The following is a 24,352-nucleotide window of genomic DNA, read 5'->3' on the forward strand; positions in this document are numbered from 1 at the left end:
CTGACCCAGCAATGCATCGGTCAGTGAAATGGCTGGGGGCATCTTGGCCACAGGTACAGGGGTCAGTCACGTACCTTGCAGAGCCGAATGGCGTTGTTATACGCCTGGGCCCTGGTGTAGAAGTGCACTGCCTGCTTCAGCTCCTCTTGGCTCTCGTACTGTCGTGCCAGGTGGTATGAAGCTGCCCAGTTGCCCGTCTCGTTGGCTATTTCCGCCGCCTGCAAAACCCGAACATCAAGAAACCCAATCAAGAGATGCAACAAGGGCGGCTGCTCGTACTATAAAGGGAAAGTAGTGTTATAATGAGGGGGTGTTAGGTGCTTACCCTCTGGATGTTCCCCAAGAAGCAATGCACACGGACCAGAGACAGGTAATCCTGAGCCATGTCGTAGTACTTGAGAGCAGAGTCCATGTCTGACTGGCTCTCTAGGTATTGCGCCCACCACTTCCACAGGCTCCTACGGGTGTGTCAGAGGAAAGAACGGGACGGAGCTCAATTACTACAGGTGCCACCCCGCAAGAGTCCCACTGACGTTCACGTGAAAGCAATCAGCCATGGAACAACTTCTCTAGTGGTTTAAATGGTTATTTTATAATGTAAGATATTGTGTTATAGGATTTTAGGATCCGCAATACAATTATAAGAGAGCACTTCTGCTTAACCCCAGCGTTACATGATAGGACTTGTCCCCTTGGCAGCAGAAAGGCTAAATATTCATGTAAAGTGCTCAGAATACTGAATACGGCGGGCGCTGTGTATCCGGCCATGGTGGCTTCTCTACGAGGAGGCGTCCGTGCGCTTACTTGTCTTTCATCTTGTTGATGTAGATCTCCAGGGCCTGAGGGTCGTCCAGCAGCATCCTTGGGATCTCGAAACGGTGGGTGTCGGATTTCTCGTAGCTGGGCGGAAGAAGAGATGCGGTTGGCTCTTACGGACCACAATGTTTATACAGACACGTGGGGCCATATTTACGAAGCGGTGCAAAGCTGAAAGGCCCCTCACGGCCCATTCAACTGGACGGCCTTGCACTGAAAAGCAAATATGGCTCTTTATCCATGACTGCGAAAACAAGTAGGGGGAGATAATACTAGCTACAACATGTGGACACATCATAAACTAATATATATATATATACATATATATACATATATTCCTGTTGCTTACTACGTGAGGGACACATTGCGGTCTCCTGTGGCCTCCAGGTGCTTGGCATAGTTGTAGTAGGTGGTGCGCAGGTGGACTCGGTCGTGGCTCTCTGCTGTTTCAATGGCCTTCTGCCACTGGCCCGAAGACTGATAGAACTTGTTCAGAAGGTCGTAACGCGTGCAGCTTTTGTACAGTTGCTCTGCATCTTCCTGCGAGATACAATATAGGTGTTTTATATGTCTACATATGAGATCAGGGACACACATCCCTGACACTGTATTCCTCTCGGAGACACACAACGTATCGCTGCTGCTCTTACCAAGACATCAGGGACACACCCCGTCCTAATACTGAGGAATCAGGAGCACATACCTCTCACTCCCTCCTTATACACAGACACCAGGGACACATACCTCGAAGACTCCTGAGAGACACTTATAAGAAATACTTATCATACATCAGAGGCACATACCCCTCTTTGATAGCTCAGTCAAGCTAAGTCAATTTGGTACTGCGAAGAGCTCTATTTCCTGGCTCTGAAAAGTAATTAAATGCGGATCTAGCTCTTCTCCTGAGAAGCACATTCACCCACCAGCATGCCGAGCTGTACGGCCAGCATGGCCACTCTGGCCTCCGCCTCTGGTTCCTGCTCGGCCTCCCGCAATGCCTTGGCGCCCCGGGCATGTGCCATGTTCCCCAGGCACACCTTGGCAACGTCCAACCTCCTCGTCTTCACACACATGCGCGCCATGTTCTCCCAGACCGATTCACTGCAGGGCGAGAGGAGACTTTCCCGTCATTTACTGATATATGTATATATAACATAACTGGCATGCCCCCATTGTAACAATGCGTAGCTGGACCCTCTGTCACTCAAGGGGTTATACCAGCAGGCACCAGACATACTCGAGTGTGTGTACATGTGCTCCTGTACTTGTCAGTCTTCCAGGATAACACCCCCACTCACACTTCATTGTACTCTTCCTCATTTGTTTTTTTATTTCAAACGGTTTACCTGCGCCATTTTACCTGCACCATTACCTGCACCATTTTACCTGCGCCATTACCTGTGCCATTTTACCTGCGTCATTACCTGCACCATTTTACCTGCACCATTACCTGCACCATTTTACCTGCACCATTACCTGCACCATTTTACCTGCGCCATTACCTGCACCATTTTACCTGCACCATTAGTACTTTTACTGTGTATTCTGTATTTGCTAGATTAAAAAAGAAAGAATACAGCAAACCCAAGAGGAGCTGTCGGTGATCTGTCGAGGTGGAAAGGTGTTGGGGGAAAGGTTGGACTCTCTAGGACATGAGCGGCCAACTCCAGTCCTCAAGGGCCCCCGACAGGTCAGGTTGTAAGGATATCCCTGCTTCAGCACAGGCGGATCCATCAGTCCCTGCTTCAGCACAGGTGGCTCAATCAGTAGCTCAGTCTTCGACTGAGCCACTGATTGAGCCACCTGTGCTGAAGCAGGGATGTCCTTATAACCTGACCTGTCGGTGGCCCTTGAGGACTGGAGTTCTCTAGGAGAATTGTGTGTTGCTACCCTTGGATCCTGTCGTGCCTGCAAATGTATGCTGTTTTGGCGTGTGCAACGAATGGAGTGATGGGTGTTTCCTTGCAGATTTAATCTCGGTCCCTTCATGCTGCAAACACTGCTAAACACGAGAGCACGTACACATAGACTCTTCCCATTAGTAAACACCCATTTTCCCACCATCGTGTGGACAGAGGATTTCCTGTTCTTAACAGAAGAGGGAGAGCTCCTGTCTGTAGCTACTCAGATACTGAACAAGCCTTAAACTGTTGAGATCTGCAGAGCATCCCGCCATTAACTCCACCCTCACCACAAGTCAGCAGAGCAATGTTCCTTGAACCCATGCTCACCTAGGGCCAAATTCTGTATGCTCTGAAAGTGCCACTTGAGTCAATTTCGGCTGAAGATCCCCCATTGACGCCAATGGGAATTTTCGACTGAAAATGGCCCGAGCAGCTGCGGCAGAGTATATGGAATTGCCCTCTTTGAGATCTGCAGAGCATTGCCCCTCCCAGCCAGGCACAGCTACAGCTCTGCAGCTACACAGCCACGCATTGCTCCTTTAGCCCCCGATTGCTAGAGATCTGCAGAGCTTCGGTCCCTGAACCCCTCAAAGCTACTGATCTGCAGGCTGGGGTTGCCACCACTCTGGGTTTGACCCAGAGACAACGGGTTTCGCTAACCAATCTCAGGGCTACAGGCTTACATTTAAAATCTCTGGACGAGGTGCGCAAACTGGGGGGCGGTGGCAGCGAGAGAAGAGGACGGAGGACCACCAGAGCAGCACAGGGCGGCAGAGGATGGCTGGGGAGGAGCGCGCTACAGCAGTCCGACCCCGAAGTCTTCACTGACTTCTTGGACCACATCTTCCCCTGCATGCTCCGCCCCAAAATGGTCCGGGCTGTCTTTCAGCAGAAGGTGGCATCCCTGTCTGCAGAGCGTTGCTTCTTTAAATGCTACATAGCTAGAGATCTGCAAAGGATTGCTCCTCAACCCCTGGACACGCTATACATCTTCAGGGCATTGATCCTTTGACCCCAGCTACAGTGCTGAAGAACAATGCCCCATCAGCCCCCTTTCTGCAAAGCGTCACACAGAGGATAAGGTGTGTAACTTCCTCTGGACGGTCGTCACGTCAGGGGCTGTTCCAGAGCAGAGGGACAGGCCCTGGCGGCTCTATTCCTGCCATAGCGTTAAAGCGATGAAAAGGTGGGGCCATCCAATGCGAGCATGAGGGACGTGATGCTGGGGGGAGAACAGGTTTCCAAAGTGCCGTCCCTCCTCGGACCAAGTCCCCTAAGTAATACGGTGAGACGTGGGCGTGACACACTGTAAATGCATTAAATCCCATGCTTTGTTCATTCCCTCACACTCAATATACACGCACCTTCTCTCCCCCCTTCAAGTCAAACCTATTAACACACCTACTGGCTGAGGCAGCATCTCAGTATCACTGGGCTCATGGCCACTTCTCCCCACACCCACAGACTGGGTTTGACCCGGAGACTACGGGCTTTGGGCACTTACCTCCGAGCTACGGGTTTAGCCTGTTAATCTCCGGGAGGCGACAGTGTCTCTGGTATTCTCCTGCACCTCCCCCCCCCCGCAACTCCAGTGAACATGGCTGCGTGGCTGCAAATGCCGTCGCATTGCTATGACAACAGGACGCTACGGGATGTCACAGCGTCACGTGACACCCGTTGCCATGGTAACGGGACGCTACGTGACATGACAACGCTACGCGGCGTCACGTAGCATCCCCTTGTCATGGCAATGCGATGTTATTTGACACCGTGCTACCATGTTCATAGGAGTTGTAGGGTAAGATGCCGGAGGGAGCCGCCGCACCACGTCGCTGCAGGTAAGAAGGCCTTGAGTAGAGAAGGTGGCAACTCTGCCCCACAGAGGCGGCCATCACTGCCATCCGCTGCACTTACTCCTTCCCCTGCTGCCTCTAAGTCTCCCAACATAACACTTAGATTGTAAGCTCTCCGGGACAGGGATTCCTTTCCCCATCACGTGCATGTATGTTTCATGCACCGATTCCGTGGTAATGTCTCTTCTGCCATGCTCTGCACACACAGTTGCTGCTATATAAATATATACATACATTGCACCGTGTCCACAGAGAGCGAATACCTGCGATATTGATTAGTGGGTTAAATCTTCCAAGTATTTTAAAATCGGATTCAAACTTTTAAATATGAAGGCAAAAATGGTGGGGGACTTCGCCAACCCCTGGAATAGGCCGTATCTTCTGGCGAAGGAAGGTGTTGGAATAGCACCGCTTAGTAAACATGGGCTTTACTGTCTCCCGGGAAGCAGACGCTCCTGAGTTTCTGTACAATCTCTTCCGTGAGGAGACCGGTGTGTGGAACGTCCTATTTACCAGTAAACATGTCTCCTTCCAGTTACTCCCTTTCTTCTCCTTTAGAGGTAATAAATAGTACGGATATTTGTTCTTAGATATCACTGACCGTGTGTGCAGCGCTGTACATCGCAGTTTGCAGGCAGAACGAGCCCCTGCCTTGAAGAGGATACCATTTAATGTTGGTGCCTGTGGCACAGGGAGATAAAGCGACTTGCCCAAGGTCACAGGAAGTGACTCGGATATAAACTGGATTCGCCCAATGGCCACTGATCTACTCCTTCAGCCCTAACCATTGAGGCTCTTCTATAATGGCTTCAGGCAGCTCCATGTCTGCGGCCATTTAAATTCCCCAAATTGACGGACATCTGAGATGAATATCTCCTGACCCACAGGTGGTAAGATGGAGACGGACTGGCTCACTGGGACCCCATGTGTAGGGTATGTAAAAATAAGTCATTACTGCAATGAACAGGGGGGTCTTCAAGCTTCAAGGATCAAATCACAAGACAAAGACATAAATCACAGTGAAGGTGTTACACGGTGAAGCGCTTTCATCCGTGGAAGACATGCTCACACATTCGTCCATTTGTTTAATCTTTGCTGTTCTTTGTCTGACACAGGGTGTCACTTTGTTGCCCACCATAACCTGATCGTGTCTGTTTTGCCACCCCTACCAGCTTCCCAATGCAGAAATAGTAAGGGACTAAAAGCTCTCTCTGAGCAGGTCCACTGATTCTGCACTTCCTTTCCCCAGGCCGAGCTGCACATGCTGTGTAATGCAGCAGGCAAAAGCTCTAGGGGAGTCCACGTAAAAAAAATGGGTAGGATGCTAAAAGTAACATGCTTGGTATGCTCATCAGCATGTCCCTACCCAGAATCCTTCTCTGCAGCCTAATCACGTGACAGTGGGGCGAATGAGGTAGGTTTGGGGGACCTGTGGACACATGCAGATCGGCTCAGAGATATTCTCCTAGCAGCTCCTCTGTATATAGCATCCCGACTACATTTAGCCGAGCGAGTCTGTGCTTAGCCACGACACACGGGGCCACTCCGGCTGTAAAAGGATGAAGATAATGTTCTTCTCTTGCAGAATTTTTTTCTTGAATGGGAAAAGTTGACATTTTTCACAAAGGGCAAAAAAAAAAAAATGTTCAGAGCTAAAAATGACTTTTTCTTGGGTGGAAATGACATTTCTATGCGTTTCCTTCCTATCTCTCTCTCTATGCTGCTGCCTCATCCAAACATGAGCTGCTGCTCAGTGGAGGGGGGGGGGGGGGGAGGGGGGGGGGGGGGGGGGGAGAAGAAGCCTCTTAAAGCTGCTCTATTGCACCCTCTGCTGGCTGCAGCCCTAACCACAGCCTAACATAACAATTTCAGCACTATTGGCCCTCATTTTATGTGAATAAAAGGAAAAGAATAAGTAGTGTGGGACCTGTTACTGAACCAACAACAGTTCACAGAGTACAAGTGATCAAATCTCTTCTTCTGCAGCTGCCATGGTAAAGGAACTCTATACCCTTCAACTGGATGTATTTAGCAGGTAATGAAGCAGCAGGGAGAGTGATGAGTTATCTGCTAATGATCAGCTGGGTAAGGGGGGATTTAATATCACTTCTATTGTGTGTGTATAGAAGTTTAACCGTTCTTGCCCGGCTCTAAAAGAGTTTACATGGAGTTGGATATATACATGGCCGTGCTCATCCTCTCATACCTGTTCGGGGTGCTGGGTCGGTGCAGGCTGGGCTCAGCCTCTCATACCTGTTCGGGGTGCTGGGTCGGTGCAGGCTGGGCGGGGATATGCAGATAAAATAAGGATGGGCGCCAGGAACTTTCATAATATAAACAAGAGCTTCATTCACATCCGTTTACATGGCTCGCCATACAAGGACATACGTCACGTAAGACATATCAACTGGTGACAAATCAAAGTTGTTCTATGCTTCTTCCCCTGGTTTCGCTCAGTCCTACGCTGGGGAAGAAGTACTTATGCTCGTTTCCCTTAGTATTAGTTAGATTGGCAATATCCTGCATAGTCAATAATGCCCCATCCCAAGTGGGCCCCTGTGCGGAATACACCCCGCTTTCTGGGATCAGTACGCCCTTACTGTGTACTGCAAACTTCGCCCATGTATATTGGATCAGGAGCTTACTAAGGACCTGCCGGTGGGGCCGATCCGATTATGCTCTGGAGCTACTACTCTGAGAACTCCTGCTGAGCACACGCTCACTCCTCTTCCTGAATGAGAACAATCTTGGGCCATTACTATAGGCGCTAACTATATAGGGCATGTTCCTCCACTAAAAATAATAAACAGGGTCGGGACACTCTTATAATACATATCTATACACTCAAATATATTTACAGGACTTACTGTGAGGCCAGAACTCCAAGGAACCTGCTTCTAGAACATTGGAGCTATATATACCCTTCTATCTTCCTATGGTGACATCCCTGGTCACAAGACAGCCTACATCACATGGAGGGGAATACCAGAGTGATCACACCCGGTTAACCCATTAAGGCAGTTAACCCCTTACACTAATTAGTCCCCAGAGGGAGGGCTACATAAGTATATACAAATAAATCCATAGATACATATTTTATCGGCAGAAAAAAAAGAAAAAAAGGGGGGGTATGAGCCCCTAAGATTGATGCTACAACGTTGCAGTATGTGGATATATATTAGACAGTGGAGTAATACACCGCAGCAACTAGATATACATAAAATCCAATGGAATCAATAACCTTCAATGATAAACCCATAAACCTAGACGGGGGGCTTTTTAAAGCAAGGCTGGTAGAAGTACAGCGGAGCCTTGTCAGAACAGAGCCCCAAAGTAAATCAGATATCCAGCTACTGCTTGCCTCACCTGCGTCTGGTAGTAGAAGGGTTAAATCAGCTGGCCCGCATGTCCGATGAAGCTGTAAGGCTGCCAGGTGCTGTTTGAGGAAATGTGCTGCTGTTGCTGACCGCGGTGGCGTGCGCCTGCTCGTGAGTAGGTAAACAGGTTTGGTGAGAAGAAACGGCGGTCACTGCTGCTCCACAAAAAATATACCAACCAGGCGCGTAAAAACGAAATAATTTTAATGATCAAAAACAAAAAAGAACTTCCACATGTTAGTGTACCTCTAACGCGTTTCGGTATATACTAGTTCTATATAGACCGAAACGCGTTAGAGGTACACTACCATGTGGAAGTTCTTTTTTGTTTTTGATCATTAAAATTATTTAGTTTTTACGCGCCTGGTTGGTTACCGCCGTTTCTTCTCACCAAACCCAGATTTTATCGGCAATATGCTTTTTGCACGTAGTAAATTGGACGTTGTTGTGCTTCCTTTGGTGGGGTGCCAGCTCCGGTTTGTAGCTGACAAATGTTGAAGGGTCTGTAGGCTTTTGCGAGTGACACGCCGTTGATCTTATAAAGCCATACTCTCCTATTTGGCGGGTACACTATGAGGCTACTAGGGCTTATAAAAAAAACATTACAATCCCAGAGAACAGCTACTATTTTAATGACAGACTAAGGGGGCAGTTCTATATGATTGGAAGTGGACATTAAGGCTGTTTTCAGATGAAAATTCCCATTGACTTGAATGGGGATTCTGGGTTGAAAACGGCCCGCACGACCTCATCGGATAAGAGAATAAGTCCATAAAGGTTCCACTTTCTATTGAAAGAAAACTAGATTTATTTTAGGAAACCTCTCCCCCTTTCTGCCTTCTAACCACAAGCAATGTATAACTCTAATATATGGGCCCGAATATACGGGTCAGAACAGCCTTTTCGCAATGTCAAATGAATGTAGATTCACAATATACCACTACTTTTTAAAGGCCCCTTGGCCCAGATTAAAGCTGCAGTTCAGGCAATATCCTGCATGTATGTTTTTTTTTAATAAATCAGTTCTGTAGTAAGAAAAAATACTTTTAGCATTTTCTGTTTTAAAAAACAACAACTTTGAAAGACCAATTTTCTTGTATTCTATTTTAACAAGCATGCTTGTTCCTATAGCAACCATTTACATTCCCCAGATCTAAAGATGTCGCCAAACTTTGCCGAGCAATAGACAGAGAACGAATTGACCGGCAGCTATGCAGTTCTTTAGGTAAGTAGAGATTGCCCACATGAAACTATTGAAGTAAAAAAAAAAAATAAAAAAAAAAAAAAAGACTGAACTGCAGCTTTAAAGAAGCTCTGTTTGTCTTTTACCCCACGTAGCAAATAACTTGACGTTAACCAGGACTTATTCCGGTGACAAGTACGGCGTTCTTGGTAGAGGCCGTAATTCTGAACGAGCTCACACCAGCCTCAGCGACATTCATCCCATAACCACCAAGCTGCGTGAAGGTAACGCAGGGAAATTATATCTCTTTGAATAACGGAAAATAACTGATCCCACAGGTACCTCACCGCGTGGAGTATACGGCAAGCTATTAGGGGGTACAGCACCGGGTAAGCTGCGGTTATGTGACCGAGGCAGCCCCGGACGATTAACACTTTGGGGGGTCCGATCCGCCACCCCCTCCACCCCCCCCTGCAGAGTGATCGCAGCAGACACGGTGTCCGGTGTTACATAGTTACACAGTAAGTGAGGTTGAAAGCAAAGACACACGTCCATCAAGTTCAACCTATGCCAAATTTATTTGACGGATACTTATCCTAAATTTGTATTTACAATATTTAGATCCAGACGAAGGCAAACCCCAGCCCCCCCGTGACACATCGTCCAATGATCCAGTGCATACTAAGTTACAAACTTGGATAGGAACGCATTGCCTGCTCGCCTTCGGACCTTGGACCTTATCTCCCTGGGGCTGTGGGCAGCAGCATTAGATTGCGAGCTCTTTGGCACAGGGATTAATTGTGCCTGTAAAATGTTCCGTACATCGCTGCACACACGGTCAGTGCTATGCAAGATACAGTGTATTAATGTCTGTAATGAGTGAAACTGAATCCCGAATGAGGCCGTCTTCTGCGGTTTCGAGGCGGTCTCGTGGGAAAGGAGACTCTCTTCAATTGAGGGAAAGAATGAGATTAATTTAATGAGTACAGGCATACCCCGCATTAACGTACGCAATGGGACCGGAGCATGTATGTAAAGTGAACATGTACTTAAAGTGAAGCACTACCTTTCCCCCACTTATCGATGCATGTACTGTACTGCAATCGTCATATACGTGCATAACTGATGTAAATAACGCATGTGTAACAGGCTCTACAGTCTCCCCGCTTGCGCACAGCTTCGGTACAGGTAGGGAGACGGTATTGCTGTTCAGGACGTGCTGACAGGCGCATGCGCGAGCTGCCGTTTGCCTATTGAGCGATATGTACTTACTTGCGAGTGTACTTAAAGTGAGTGTCCTTAAACCGAGGTATGCCTGTACAGTTGACTTATCACATAGAATATCTTATGAGGATCACAAGATATTGAATGAGAAACAGATAGATTTGGGGGTTGCCACCGAAGATGGAGCAAAACCTGAGAACCCAATTGTGAGCACTCGCCTGTTATCAAATACGCGTAGATAATAAAATAAAGTATCAGACTATTCAGAGACAACTACCAAAATTAGTCTATTATAGAACACACATGTTCCCTTCGAAATGAATTGAGGGAATATGATTAATTTAAAATAAACCTTTAATATTACAAATTGGATCAAATACACAAGATATTGAGGCTATAAAGAAGGAGTGAGACTGGTTTGTGACCAAAATTCAATTGGGATTTGTGGCTGAAAATTCCTGAGCGGTGGCTTAGAACAATATAGAATAAGGCCCTAAATGAGTGATGCTATTTTACAAGTAGGGTTGCCAGGTGTCCAGTATTGAACCGGACTGTCCTTTATTTGGACACACTGTCCAGTAAAAAATTAGAGGTAATACTGGACAAGTATGTGTCCGGTATTACCTCTCTGGCTTGGGGTCGAGGATTTCTCCGAGCAGGACGAGAGTAGGGCTGCTGATAGGAGACTGGGCGGCTCCCTCCAATCTGATTGGCTGCTGCTCGGTAATGCAGCCAATCAGGAGGTGGTGTCAGGAGCCTGGAGGTGGAGCCAACGAGAGGAGGAAACAACATGGAGCGTTGGGAGGTGTGTGTGGGTCGAGCGCGTCGCACCTTTCTCCATTGTGTCCAGTATTTTTGGAGAAGCCGCCTGGCAACCCTAGTTACAAGTGAAACTAACTGAAAATGAGTCACACAGACTAGGCCAATAATACATTCCTCCCAAGCTTTAACACTTGTCTAGCATTACACCTTGAGCCACGGCCTGTGTGTTATAAAATGAAGTTGGGATATTTCATACGGCTGTCAAATGAGTCAGATTTGAGCTTCTAGACCAGAAGGTGTATTTTAATGTGGATGTTCTGACCTCGAAAAGTAAAAAAAGTCTACAAGACCACATATGTTAACAATGAAACAGACAGCCTGCATGTGAGTGTGACTCACTCCACATGAGTGAGACTTGACAGGCCTGGAATGAGGATGGCATACAAACAAGGTAGCTTGGCATTCCTGTCAAGGAAGCTACAAACTGAGACGTGGATAGTGCAGTCTTGTTGGTGTGAGTGAGACTACTTTGCAATCTTACTTACACCAATGCTAAAAATGAGTGAGTGTGTCTTATATGAAGTGGGACACTGTTTTATTCCTAGTGCGATGCACTCAGCAAAGTGAGACTCATTCCAAATGAGTGACTGTAGATTGAGACTGTATTATACAGGGTGAGAATGTCTCCTAGCCAAAGATGTACTATATATCACGAGTTTGTATTATGACAAGACTCACAATGAGTGAAACTGCCTTAAATCCGCAAAACTGTGTTAACCCCTCAAATAGGCTAAACGGAGTGAGACGTGACAGTGTTTGAGCGAGTTACAATACAAGTTGCAGAGCCTCCCCTCCTGAATCCATTACCTCTTAAATATGCACAACCTCCCTGAGGTGAATATTTAAATGTTTGACAGTCATGCCTTCCTCCTGACATCAGAGGGCGGCCCTGACCCCCAACTACCCCCTCCAGCTGTGTTTCTAGTATGAGAATGAATAAATAATGGGTAAGAGTAAGGGGGTGGGGGGGGGGGGGAGAGGGCCCAAATAGGGGGGGGGAGCTTTGCCTTTCAGGAAACACATCCTGCTTTGATTTTCTGTTCCAAGCCTCCATCTACGCCCCAAACCTGACCGAAAAAAACCCAGAGATGGGAGAAAGAAGGAAAGGAAGGGGGGGTGGGAAACACAGCCACACAAAAACAACCATTTCCTCTGCTCCGACAGAGACAGAGAGGAAACAAATTAACAGAATCCCATGCCAAAAATATATATATCTGTGAAAAAAAAAAAACTTCCCATCAGCTGCTGCCTCTCCAGCCTCCCTCTCTGCTCTCGCCCACAGACAGAAGCTTCCCCAGCTCCCTGCGTCCCATCCTCCTGCAGCTGAAGTGGGATAAACTTTGCCTTTCGTGTCTCAAGTTCTGCTTCTTCTCATTAGAAGTTTGCGGGGAGGTTCTCCTCTTCTCTCTTCCATCTGGAAAGTGTAGCCCCTCTGCTGCCTAAGTGACACAGACGCCCAGTTAATTTGGGAGCTGAAACAGAGAGGGCACATCTGGAACACATCTGTCTCCTTGGGGCGTGGGAAGCAGAGAGTCTGATTTCGGCTGTTCCTGGTGGCTCCTTAGTTTGGAGGGGTCTGGACAGGAATGCTGTTGCATCTCCAAGTAGAGGAAGAAGGGGTTGCTTTGCAGGAGTGCGGATAGAGCTGGGGAGGAGAAGTTGGTGGATTCTCTGCTTTCTAACCCACCTTTCATGGGATTTCCTAGCCAGCCTGCCTGGCTGTGGTTTTCCTGGGGGGCCATCAGCTCTCAGAATGAGCGGGGATGTCCTCTAGCCGCTCCTGACCCTGTGCAGTGCGGCGGGGGGCGTCCCGTTTGAGAAACGAGAGGTTCGGCGGTAGCAGGCGATGGGCGTGCAGAAGCTAGTGGCTGCGGCAGTGGCGGTTGCTTTGGTCTCCCTCATTCTCAACAACGTGGCTGCCTTCACCCCGGACTGGGTGTACCAGACCGTGGAGGAGGGGCGCAAGCGCAGCGTGGGGCTGTGGAAGATGTGCTTGGCCGGCAGAGGGGCGCTGGGGGCTGGCAGCCGCCCGGGGCAGGTGGAGGACAGAGAGTGCCACTCACTTGGCTGGGGGTCGGAGCCGGCTGGCCTGCAGGAATCCCGCAGTACGGTCAAGTGTAAGTATCTGTAGATCACCATCATATCTCCCTCCAAATCTACTTACCTCTCATCTCGTTTCCCCGGGGCTTTGGTGCAGTTAAAAATGACAAGTCTGAGATTAAACCCAAGTCATCCATCGGGGGTTCTGCTTTTGGGATCAGCACCATATCATGCATGGTAATAGAACTGGCTTTGAAGTGGGTGAAACTGCTTTTAATCCCTATGACCGGGTGAATGTCACCTTATCTAATCGACCACTAGACACCACGCTGTTTGGTGTATGACATTGTGCGGTAAACGCCTATGTACATTGTAGTACTACATAAGAAAACATACACAAGCAGCGTCAAAAATACACAGCAAATTAGGCTGTTTGTGCTGTATTAGTCCAGTTCAGCTATGCAATAGTGAGTGAATACTTCAGTATTAGGTGACATCTTTTATGACCCCAATAATTTGCTAAGCATCTCGTTGCTAAACCCCTGCTCCCTTCACCCATTCTCCTCCTCTTCATTAACACAGCCTCTCTGCTATTGTACTTCGTTAAAACTATTTGCAGTCCCAGACTGCGCAGCCTGACGAAGAGAAAAGTTGGCTCCTGATAGGATATCTTTTGAACACAACCTGTTATTCCCAATAAAATAAGGTGACATGTACTGCTGCAGTACTCACTTATTTGTGCACGTCACAAATCTAAGGCACATCAAAATGACTTACTGATGCACTCCAGGTTGGGGATTTTGCTGGATGCTTACTCCGTGCTCTGTGCATGAATACAAGCACAAAGCTTGGTCCGGAGTTAGTGCGCTCTGCCTGGTATCCAGCACCTAATGCATCAAGCTTAAAGCCAACAGGGCAATGAAACGGGAGATCGCTGTGCAAGAACGTGACTCTCGTTATCCTGGAACGGGGGAGTAGATTAGTGTAAGAAACTTCAGTGCTAGTTGTGCAACCATCGGCACATCACTGTATCACCCGGTGCCTTTGGACTGTAAGCTCTTCAGGGCAGGGACTTATAGGTCCTGCAAAATTGTATGTACAAAACTATTTACACTGTCAACATTATATCAGGGTTGTTCTACCCCGAGGGGCGGCCAACTCCAGTCCTCAAGGGCTACCAACAGATCAGGTTTTAAGGATATCCATGCTTCAGCACAGGTGGCTCAATCAGTGGCTCAGTCGTTGAGCCACACTGTGCTGAAGCAGGGATATCCTTAAAACCTGATCTGTTGGTGGCCCTTGAGGACTGGAGTTGGCCGCCCCTGTTCGACCCTATAATGTAAAGCGCGCTAGCAGGATCTGTCTCCTCTGACCCTATATCTGACATATCCTGTCCTAGAGGTAGGAGGCTCCAGATCCCTGCACACCCACTCCCTGAAGTCACAGGCTTTTGCGTGTATGACTCTCCAAGTCCTTCTGTATCCACACAAGCCCTTCAAGATTCACCCCGTCCTAAAGCTGACATGCTCGCTGCCCCCTCCTTCTCCGACACTCACTCCTTTAGCAGTGTAATGGTTAGAGGAGGGAGGGCTCTGCCAGGGGTTGCTGTCCCCAAAAGCAACCAAGGGGTTAAAGACAACGTGTTCCACCCGTTTGTTAGGCACAGAGAGGACCGCCATGCCTCTCTGGCAGTGAAAGGGTTAACATGCATGAAGTCAACGGTAGTAAAAGATTCAACATCACCCATTTCCCTCCCATCACTTTGCTCACACGGAGGTCACACGCCACATGTGGGAAGCAGCATTTCTGAGCAGGTTAAACATGCACAGGGCAGGAGTGTACGGAGAGCGGAGAAATGGGGGGCTGCAGAGGGGCTGCTAGGTGAAGCCCAAGTGGATATGTATTAGGGTGACGCAGTTAGCGAATTTTCACTTGCGTCAATTTGTGGCGGGGTCAGATGTGTGAGAATGTCACTTTCGTACGTCTGGCGCTGATCTCGTAGGTCAACACACGCCCAGGCCTGGCGGATTTATACGGGTAACTGCAGCTGTTACTGATCACCCCATTGATGCGACCCATTATAACATTGCATCGCTCCACATACGTGCTGCATTAACTGCTCATACAACAGATCTCTCTCTCCCCTACCTATAACATTGTAACCTTAACTGCTCCTATAACCGCTCCCTATAGCGCCTCCCCCTAACTGCTCCCTATAGCACCTCCCCCTAACTGCTCATTATAACAACTCCCTTACCTGCTCCTATAACTACTCCCTGTAACTTCTCATCTAACCGCTCCCCTAACTGCTCCTATAACCTCTTCCTATAACTCCTCCCCTAACTGCTCCCTATAACTCCTCCCATAACTGCTCCCCTATAACTCCTCCCCTAACTGCTCCCCTATAACTCCTACCCTAACTGCTCCCTATAACTCATCCTCTAACTCCTCCCCTAATGGCTCCCTATAACTCCTCCCCTAACAGATCCCTATAAATTCTCTCCTAACTGCTCTTATAGCCCCTCCCTAACTGCTCCCTATAACTCATCCTCTAACTCCTCCCCTAATGGCTCCCTATAACTCCTCCCCTAACTGCTCCCTATAACTCCTCCCCAAACTGCTCCTATAACCTCTCCCTATTCTCCTCTTGTACCTCCCAACTAGCCTGCAATTCACTCACTGATGCAAGCATAAACCAGTTTATACATATCCCACTGATGCCCCGGCACAAAGGGAAACAATATGAAATCAAAGTGCCCAGCACCTACCTAACATCACAAAGCCCATTAGCAATCCTTCTGCGTTACATTCCTGTGTGTTGAGCATGCGTACCTTCCCTTCCACCTCAAGCATCACCCTCCCACATGCATAATGAGGATGCCATTAGCACAGGTGCATGGCTAAGGAGCCAAGAACAAAGAAACCGATTGCCTGAGAGCAGCAAGAATTTCAGCTTCTACATTCAAGAGAAAATCGTACTACATTTTCAAACAAAAAAAAGGAACATTTAAAAGAGAGTTTAAATGTTCAATCCAGTCCATTACTTTGAGTTAAGCCTATCACCACATCGACGAACGACCATTTATAAGTATTACACGAAGTTCTGGCAAAATGAAATCTCCAAATATGCCGACTATTGTAGTTGCAAGGATCGACCACAGTAACAGGGCGAGTGGTTGTTACTTCATCTCCCAGAATCCCCTGTTGTTTGGCTTCTCCCCACCAAGTGAGGGCAGCGATAGAATCAGGTGAAGCGGTAATTCTAGTCTGATAATATCAGTCACGTTGTTCTATCCCGGGCAGCATTGGGGTTTCGTCTACTTAGAAAAGTCCTAGGACGTCTAGGAGGGGCTTTCAGGAATATGGAGGAATTAAGGTAAAGATATCCATTCGTCTAGACAGATTTAGCATGTGACGATGTTACCCCAAGTAACACAAAATATACTGGTATAACGTAGAATATCACCGGGTCTCCATAGGATTGAATGGCAGCATATCCTGACCACAGTGCACCAGAAGGAACGTTGAAGCATGCTACACCTGTATACATACATATCATATTAAAAGCCAGTTATGTCTATAAGTTGTTTATTTACTCTGAGCCTGTAATAACGCGGTGTGTCCTGTTCTTTTTACCTCCCTCTCCAGTGCAGTTTGACATGATGAGGGCCTGTAACCTCATTGCCACGGTTGCCCTCACTGCCGGCCAGCTCATTTTCCTAATGGGCCTGGTGGAGATGCCTATAATTTCCCAGGATTCCCAGTGGTGGGAGGAAGCCATAGCAGCCGTGTTCCAGTTGGCTAGTAAGTGTGGGACACAATACTGAAGATACCACACTCAAGTTCAAATGTCTTAATGCTTATATTCCCAACCAAGACATGATAACCTCTTACAGCCTTCTCATCAGGGACACATGCATTACACCATTCTCCTAAGACGACATCCGGGACATATACTTTACACCACTGGGGAGTGGGAGAGCGAGGGGACTGGGAGATAGAGGTGATGGGGCGAGGGAGGTGGGATGGGGAGAGAGAAGTGGGATGGGGAGAGGGAGAGAGCGGTGTAATAGGGAGAGGTGCTGGGGATAGGGAGAGAGAGGTACTGCTGAGAGGGAGAGAGAGGTGGGATGGAGATAGAGGTGGGATGGGGAGAGGGAGAGAGGTACTAGGGCGAGGGAGGTGATGGGGAGAGGGAGAGGGAGGTGATGGGGACAGGAAGAGGGAGGTGACCGGGACAGGGAGAGAGAGGTGGGAGAGGGACCAGTGGCGTTACATAGTTTAAAAAAAGCTACTGGTAGGTTATAGTGACTATTTTATTTTTTCCTTCCTCCCCTCTGATGGTCTGGTCCAAGTCTCGCAGATGGACTTAAGAATTGGCCTCCAAGATATTCTGAGTTTTAGGGGCTTGGTTTACACCCTTTTCCTAAGAAGAGATCCGTGATACAATTATTTCACCAACATATCACAAGCACTTACCTCTCACACATCCTCATACAAATATATAATTAGCACTTACCTCTCACAGCATCCTCATACAAATATATAATTAGCACTTACCTCTCACACCATCCTCATACAAATATATAATTAGCACTTACCTCTCACAGCATCCTCATACAAATATATAATTAGCACTTACCTCTCACACCATCTTCATACAAATATATAATTAGCACTTACCTCTCACAGCATCCTCATACAAATATATAATTAGCACTTACCTCTCACACCATCTTCATACAAATATATAATTAGCACTTACCTCTCACAGCATCCTCATACAAATATATAATTAGCACTTACCTCTCACAGCATCCTCATACAAATATATAATTAGCACTTACCTCTCACACCATCTTCATACAAATATATAATTAGCACTTACCTCTCACAACATCCTCATACACATAATATGTATATATCTTTATTCCCCTTCAAACAGTGTAGTCGGCTTTCTTAGAAAGATTGAATCCCCCCATAACCTTTTGGGTGCCTATGGACGTAGCTACAACTTCATGGGGTCTGTACCCCAGGGGCCCCTTGACATAATGGCCACCACGTAGTCTTATTGCTTGTTTTTGTATGCGAGGTCGCGATCTGAGCGCAGGTCGCGATATACCAGGAAGTGGAACGGAACAGGGAGGCTCCGACCCTTCGCTTTCCGCCAATCGGTAACGGAACGATCCCGTGATCACTCAAAGGGTTAAAGCAACCAATGACTTCATCGTATCTTGTAAAACATTCAGCGCCACCTTTCCGTTTTATCGCAATGTTTACGCATGTGGAAGATAATGGGGTTTATGGAAATATTGGATTATTCCTACAAATATTCCCCCAAAACTAAAATACAGGGTAACAGTATACAAATTTCCACCCTGCTGAAAAAGGCATTAAATGGGCAGTCCCGTGTAGTGGACACTTTTTTTTTTTACAAATTCAATCACTATTTTTTGCTAATGTTGCAATTGAAAAATGAGTACTGTTCTATTTTCTCCTGGCCCACGTAATTCTAGCCAATTCTTTAAACATCTTGCTTTCCCCCTATATCTCTTTGGCTAATCACATCATTCGTTACAACAGAACAACAAAAGTCTAGACCAGGGGCGGCCAACTCCAGTCCTCAAGGGCCACCAACTGGTCAGGTTTTCAGGTTATCCCTGCTTCAGCACAGGTGACTCAATCAGATTGGGCCACTTATGCTGAAGCAGGGACTGACTGAGCCACTTGTGCTGAAGCAGGGACTGACTGAGCCACTTCTGCTGAGGCAGGGACTGATTGAGCCACCCTGTGCTGAAGCAGGGATATCCTGAAAACCTGACCGGTTGGTGGGCCTTGAGGACTGGCGTTGGCCAGTCCCATGTCTAGATTAATAGTTTACTTTCACCTCTGACAGTTCACAAACAGACTTATCACAAAAGATTAGGGAATTTGCTTGAAAGGTGCCCCATTAACCCCTTCAAAGCTGGAGAGGCCAGCAACTGAAGGGGTAACACGGTGCTACCATTAGCTCACTTTGGTCCTAGGAAGGACTGCCCCTTTAAGCTGCTTCCTCTCCTAAACCTCCCCCCCCCCCTCTCCCAATTTCGCATCCCAGGCTTTCAAGGCCCAGTTTGCATAACAGGTAGTAGCAGGCATTTCCTCCTCCTGTGCGAGGACATCCTGGCGCCCGCCAGTCTCTGTCCCTCGGCCCCCCGGCGCTCGGAGCAGACTGCAGCACAAAAAGAGGAAGGCAGAGCCAAGGGCTAAAATTAGCTGCGGGGCGCGCGCTCCGCTGTGTGCCGGCGAGAGACACAATAACAACAGGGACTGTTTCCTTCCCCAGCAAGACAGGCGCAGAGGCAGCGGCCAAAGAGACCGGGCACAGTACCACTGCGTCCCCCCCTTATTATTAACCCTTAGGGTGCCCTGAGAGCCGGCTCTCTAGGGGCCCTTAGGAGGTAGAGGCTACAACGCTTGTTTCCTGGGAGGATATCGCACTCATTGCTCCATCCGAGTGGTGAGTGGGATTGCAACGTCCGCTTCTGAAAGGGTTAAGAGATGTCACTTCCCCGTCTGTTCTTGTGGCAGAAATCTTGAGATGCTACCCCCTTATCCGTCAGCGTCCCAGGGTCAGTATCGTCCCGTGTTGGGATAGGCAATGTCCTTCAGAACGGTTGACATGACTCCTGCTCTACGATATACACGAGTTGTGCCAGTAAATAGTCTTTGCAGTCAGTTAGTGGCAAGCAGCGCACTAAGTAAAGAAGTGACTGTTTGCGATGCCTGATAGCTTCCGTAAACGACGTCCCGCAAGTCCTTGTATTATGTGATTTCTCTACAGTTTCCTAGTCGCTTTTCTCCCCATGCCATATGTAGACATGGCATCTACCTTTATACGGTACACCTCTATTATATCTCTCCTCAGTCGTCTCAATGAACTTATACAGTCCTAACCTTTACATCCTCTCCTAATGAATCCCACCTCCTCATTGACTACATTCTGATTGAAGGCACACATCCTCAAAACGGTTTAGCAGCAATCAACTCTGAATAGAAGAGAACTGTTTGCTGTACCAGATAAAATATAGGAGCCCCAGTGTGCTGCCCTTGTGCTATACCTGAAATACTACAGGGGCACTTAGGGGGGACACTAGTGATCTAAAGAGCTTCAAACAATGAAGAGAGATCAATATATAACTCCTCTCGTCTCCCATTCCATTGCAGGTTTTGTTCTGGTCATTGGACTGGTGACTTTTTACCGCATCGGACCTAACACCCAGTTATCTTGGTCCTGCTACTTGGACATCGGAGCTTGCCTGTTGGCCACTTTGGCAGCCGCTATACTCATCTGGAACATCCTCCACCGCCGGGAGGACTGCATGGCCCCCCGTGTCATTGTCATCAGCCGCACTCTCACGGCACGCTTCCGCCGAGGACTTGACAATGACTATGTTGAGTCGCCATGCTGATGGTGGGACGCGTGTTATGGACAACATCAATGGAGGGTGCATCAGAGAAGAAGTCAATGTGGCACTGCAGAATATATAACTAGGACCAGCATGGAAAACAATCAAGGCTCAAGTGCTCCATGGGACAACAAGGGAAACTGGCCATATATCCAAAATCTATATTATGCAGTTCATAACTGTGTGTGAGAAAGATAACTTGGAAACTAATCTGGTGAAACACGCAATGTTTGGGAGACTCTTCAGGATGATGAAAAGGGCTGATCCTAAGAGAGGCTTCCCAATTCTGGGAGATGGGTTTGTGTTGTAACAACCTGAAGTGATGGACTCAATACCATAAGCAGCCTGTGGCCAACACCGTCTTCACACAGAGAGAAAGAGACTAACATATTTGGAGAGTTCTGCATTGATTCTGCCCATCGGGATACAAGCCATGAATATATCCACGTGGAGGTCTTCCCAGCTTGTGTGTGTGATATTTAGTACCTGGAAATCTCAAAGAGTTGAGGCTGTAAATTTGGTTCTGGGTGGATTGTATTTTGGATTATCAAACTCCGTAGGTTCTGAAGAGTCTTTGAAGCTACTGAAGAGGCTTTAATACGATACATACATGTATAAGCCCAGGCCTCCCAGCCTGCCAGACTGTTCTTCCAACTCTGCCCTGACGGAATCAAACCTTCGTGCTCCCACCAAGTGAAATGTTTCACCAATTTAGCACTTTTTCCTCTCCGCTTTGTTAATAGGCGTAAACATGTTAATTGCAGCACGTAAATGGAAAGAATAATGCCCAAAGGATTATGGGCCATATTTACTAAGCAATCCTCTGCCACGGGACACTTTCTGGAGGTGGAAGACACCTTAAAGTACATTCAAGTCAATGAGATGTCAGGTGTCATCCAGCACTGGGACGTGTCTCATAGCAGAACGCTGGGTGGTGTCATAGCAAAACGCTGCTTAGTAAACATGGGCCTATGTTCTTTTGTTCAGGTTATCCTTGTATTTCCGGTTTCAGCGGATAAGCACAGAGTCTCCAAAATAACCACTTCACCAATTCTATAAACAGCTAATGTATATGAATATCAGATAAACTCGTATATTTGTTTTGTATTATTTATCACCAGGTTTTTGCCAAGTCTGAACGGATGGATAAGTAAAGCGACATTTATATGAATCAATCTCTCGTTCTCTGGCGTTCTGTTCTGTTCTTTTCTTTAGACCATGTGACTGCGTAATGCTAAAGACCCCAACAGTAGGATAAATAAATGACTGAATAACCAGATACTTTAGGGGGGACCCCTAAACATAAACTTGATAGAAGACAGGTACTGGGTTGCAGTCCCGGATGGTAAGATCACTAATAAGTGACGCTGTAGTTAACAATAACACCAGGAAGATTGAGCATAATAACACCCTATAACGTACCAATTGTCTAAATAAAGTCCTGAACAGGAAAACATGTAGCAAGCGATTGACTCACTCTGAGTGCTGCACAGTCCATGCGATCCAAAGGTGAGGGGTCCCCAGGTGTGCTTCCGTCCAAAGGTGAGGGGTCCCCAGGTGTGCTTCCATCCAAAGGTGAGGGGTCCCCAGGTGTGCTTCCGTCCAAAGGTGAGGGGTCCCCAGGTGTGCTTCCGTCCAAGGGGTAGGCAAGTAGAGAAGGAGAAAAACTGGAAGAGCACTACTGTAGGTATCAAAAAAGTAGAAAGGAGGGTGCGTACCCCATAAAAAGATTATTTATTGGTCATGGAAAAACAGGGCAGTGGAGAGCCAAACCAACGTCTCACGCTTTACCTTGAGAAAGCGCTCTGTGAAGCGTGAGACGTTGGTAGGGCTCTCCATCGCCCTGTTTTTCCATGACCAATAAATAATCTTTTTATGGGGTACGCACCCTCCTTTCTACTTTTTTGATACCTACAGTAGTGCTCTTCCAGTTTTTCTCCTTCTCTAATGTTCTTTTCTTTAACTTGATAAGTACCCGCAGATTCCTTTACAGTGAATATAACGTTGTGTTGTGAATCCCAGATGCACAATTGGGAGTAATAACGGTGCACAGAAAAGGGCAAGATCTGCTAATGGAAAGTAAATCCATTACAGAGCTACACTCCTTTTGTATCTGATAAACCCTGCTCCGTTTTGCAGCCGAGATACCTTAATATATAATGAGAACCCCACATATCTCTCACATTTCTTCTGTCTGCATAAGTTTGGCTATCATATTCCACTATGTCACTGTTAAGTTATTACCACTTCAAGGGTCAGTCCCACATTTTGAACAAAACCCTCCCCATAAAAAAAACTGTTATGCAATTGCCTTTTTTTCTAGAAAGACCCAATTTCCTCTAACATAAAATGTTCCCTTATTTGTTTCGGGTATAAAAAATGAGCCAGTTTCTATTTTTTTGGGGTCCGTTACCTGGTAATTATCGATCTTCCCGTTACCTCTTTAGAATAATTATGCTGCCATCATTAGCAAAACGTTATAAGTGAAAGAGCCATGTTAGACAGCAGTATAAAGATAATTAGTGTGCATCTATATTCCCCTTTAAAGTTGATACTAGTAGTAAATCCAGAGGTCTATTATGGGTAAGTAGTTCATATGTAACCAGTATTGTTAACGTGGCTTGTATTAGTGAAACACACTAGGGTAAATAGCGCCAACCACGTCCATAGAGCTTTACAGCAGTAATACACAATTCTAACATGATAGGAGTTAAACTCATATAGGCTTCTGGGGGGTTAGATTGCTGCTGTGAGGCCCATGCCTGGCCTTGCTCTTGTGTTTCTCTTTGTCATTGTGGAAGATCCCCTTCCGTGGCACTGTCCTATAAGAAAAGGTCTCATGGTCCTTTCCGCCTTACTGTGCAGAGAAAGCCCGCCGGTGCTAGTGTCAGCATGAAGTGGGATTTCCTTCCAAATATGACTTTCATGTGCTTCGTCTGCTACTCCTTCCTCAGGGACCACCATCAAACGCGAGCCGTGACCCCAAACAGTGACCCTTCCCATGGAAACATTCGGGATGTTTGTTTGTTTTTAACCTTCCTGATACATGGATAGACTTTCATCCACTACCCCCAGAAGTCACCCCGGCTTGTTCCAATCCCCGCCACGCCGACTTCACACGCATCCCAGTTATACTGGGGTTGTGGTAGAGCCACGGAACGACTTCACACGCATCCCGGTTATACTGGGGTTGTGGTAGAGCCACGGAACAACTTCACACGCATCCCAGTTATACTGGGGTTGTGGTAGAGCCACGGAACGACTTCACACGCATCCCGGTTATACTGGGGTTGTGGTAGAGCCACGGAACGGCTTCAGCACCAATTTAACCGAATACTTGTTTGATTATTTGACCCTTCCCGTGCCAGAGGAGCCGGCAAAGCGTTGTTTGGAGAACACTTGCACCGGGGCAACTCATTGGCACCAGAGAGTTTACAGCAGGGGGGCCCGCCTCCAGGCTTCAAGGGCCACCAACAGGTCAGGTTTTCAGGATATTCCAGCTTCAGCACAGGTGGCTCAGTCGACTGAGCCTCCAACTGAACCACCTGTGCTGAAGCTTGGACTGAATGAGCCACCTCTGCTGACGCAAGGGCTGATTGAACCACCTGTGCTGAAGCAGGGATATCCTGAAAACCTGACCCGTTGGTGGCCCTTAAGGACTGGAGTTGAGCCCCCCTGATTTACA

The 24,352-nt window shown here is 47.4% G+C and overlaps 2 protein-coding genes and 1 long non-coding RNA gene across 7 annotated transcripts in view; 2 read left to right on the forward strand and 1 right to left on the reverse strand.

Moving 5' to 3' along the window:
* The window catches only part of IFT140 (intraflagellar transport 140), a 104,988-nt gene that overhangs the window by 12,179 nt on the left and 68,457 nt on the right, over positions 1-24,352 (reverse strand). For all 5 annotated transcript variants that reach the window (XM_075566437.1, XM_075566436.1, XM_075566438.1 and 2 more), the window contains 5 exons: positions 1,740-1,917; positions 1,166-1,356; positions 805-900; positions 326-458; positions 75-218 (listed from right to left, as the gene is read on the reverse strand). In XM_075566437.1, coding sequence (XP_075422552.1) covers positions 75-218; positions 326-458; positions 805-900; positions 1,166-1,356; positions 1,740-1,917 — 742 coding nt within the window. The remainder of the gene's footprint in view (positions 1-74; positions 219-325; positions 459-804; positions 901-1,165; positions 1,357-1,739; positions 1,918-24,352) is intronic.
* On the forward strand, positions 9,099-9,961 carry LOC142463547 (uncharacterized). The gene is made up of 3 exons (XR_012787450.1): positions 9,099-9,175; positions 9,472-9,654; positions 9,755-9,961. It is a non-coding gene; the product is annotated as an uncharacterized LOC142463547 (long non-coding RNA).
* TMEM204 (transmembrane protein 204) lies at positions 12,270-21,842 on the forward strand. The gene is made up of 3 exons (XM_075566433.1): positions 12,270-13,296; positions 16,868-17,023; positions 20,426-21,842. The coding sequence occupies exons 1-3, from the start codon at positions 13,026-13,028 to the stop codon at positions 20,668-20,670; spliced, it is 672 nt and encodes a 223-aa protein (XP_075422548.1). The 5' UTR covers positions 12,270-13,025; the 3' UTR covers positions 20,671-21,842.

Source organism: Ascaphus truei, chromosome 11 (genome assembly GCF_040206685.1).
Source record: "Ascaphus truei isolate aAscTru1 chromosome 11, aAscTru1.hap1, whole genome shotgun sequence".
Classification (NCBI taxonomy): Eukaryota; Metazoa; Chordata; class Amphibia; order Anura; family Ascaphidae; genus Ascaphus; species Ascaphus truei.

Excerpts from the sequence above, each read along its gene's own strand:
- TMEM204 (XM_075566433.1), top strand. The coding sequence starts at position 13,026 with ATGGGCGTGCAGAAGCTAGTGGCTGCGGCAGTGGCGGTTGCTTTGGTC. Across the intron at positions 13,297-16,867 it reads ATCCCGCAGTACGGTCAAGT|TGCAGTTTGACATGATGAGG; the intron begins GTAAGTATCTGT and ends CTCCCTCTCCAG. Across the intron at positions 17,024-20,425 it reads AGCCGTGTTCCAGTTGGCTA|GTTTTGTTCTGGTCATTGGA; the intron begins GTAAGTGTGGGA and ends ATTCCATTGCAG.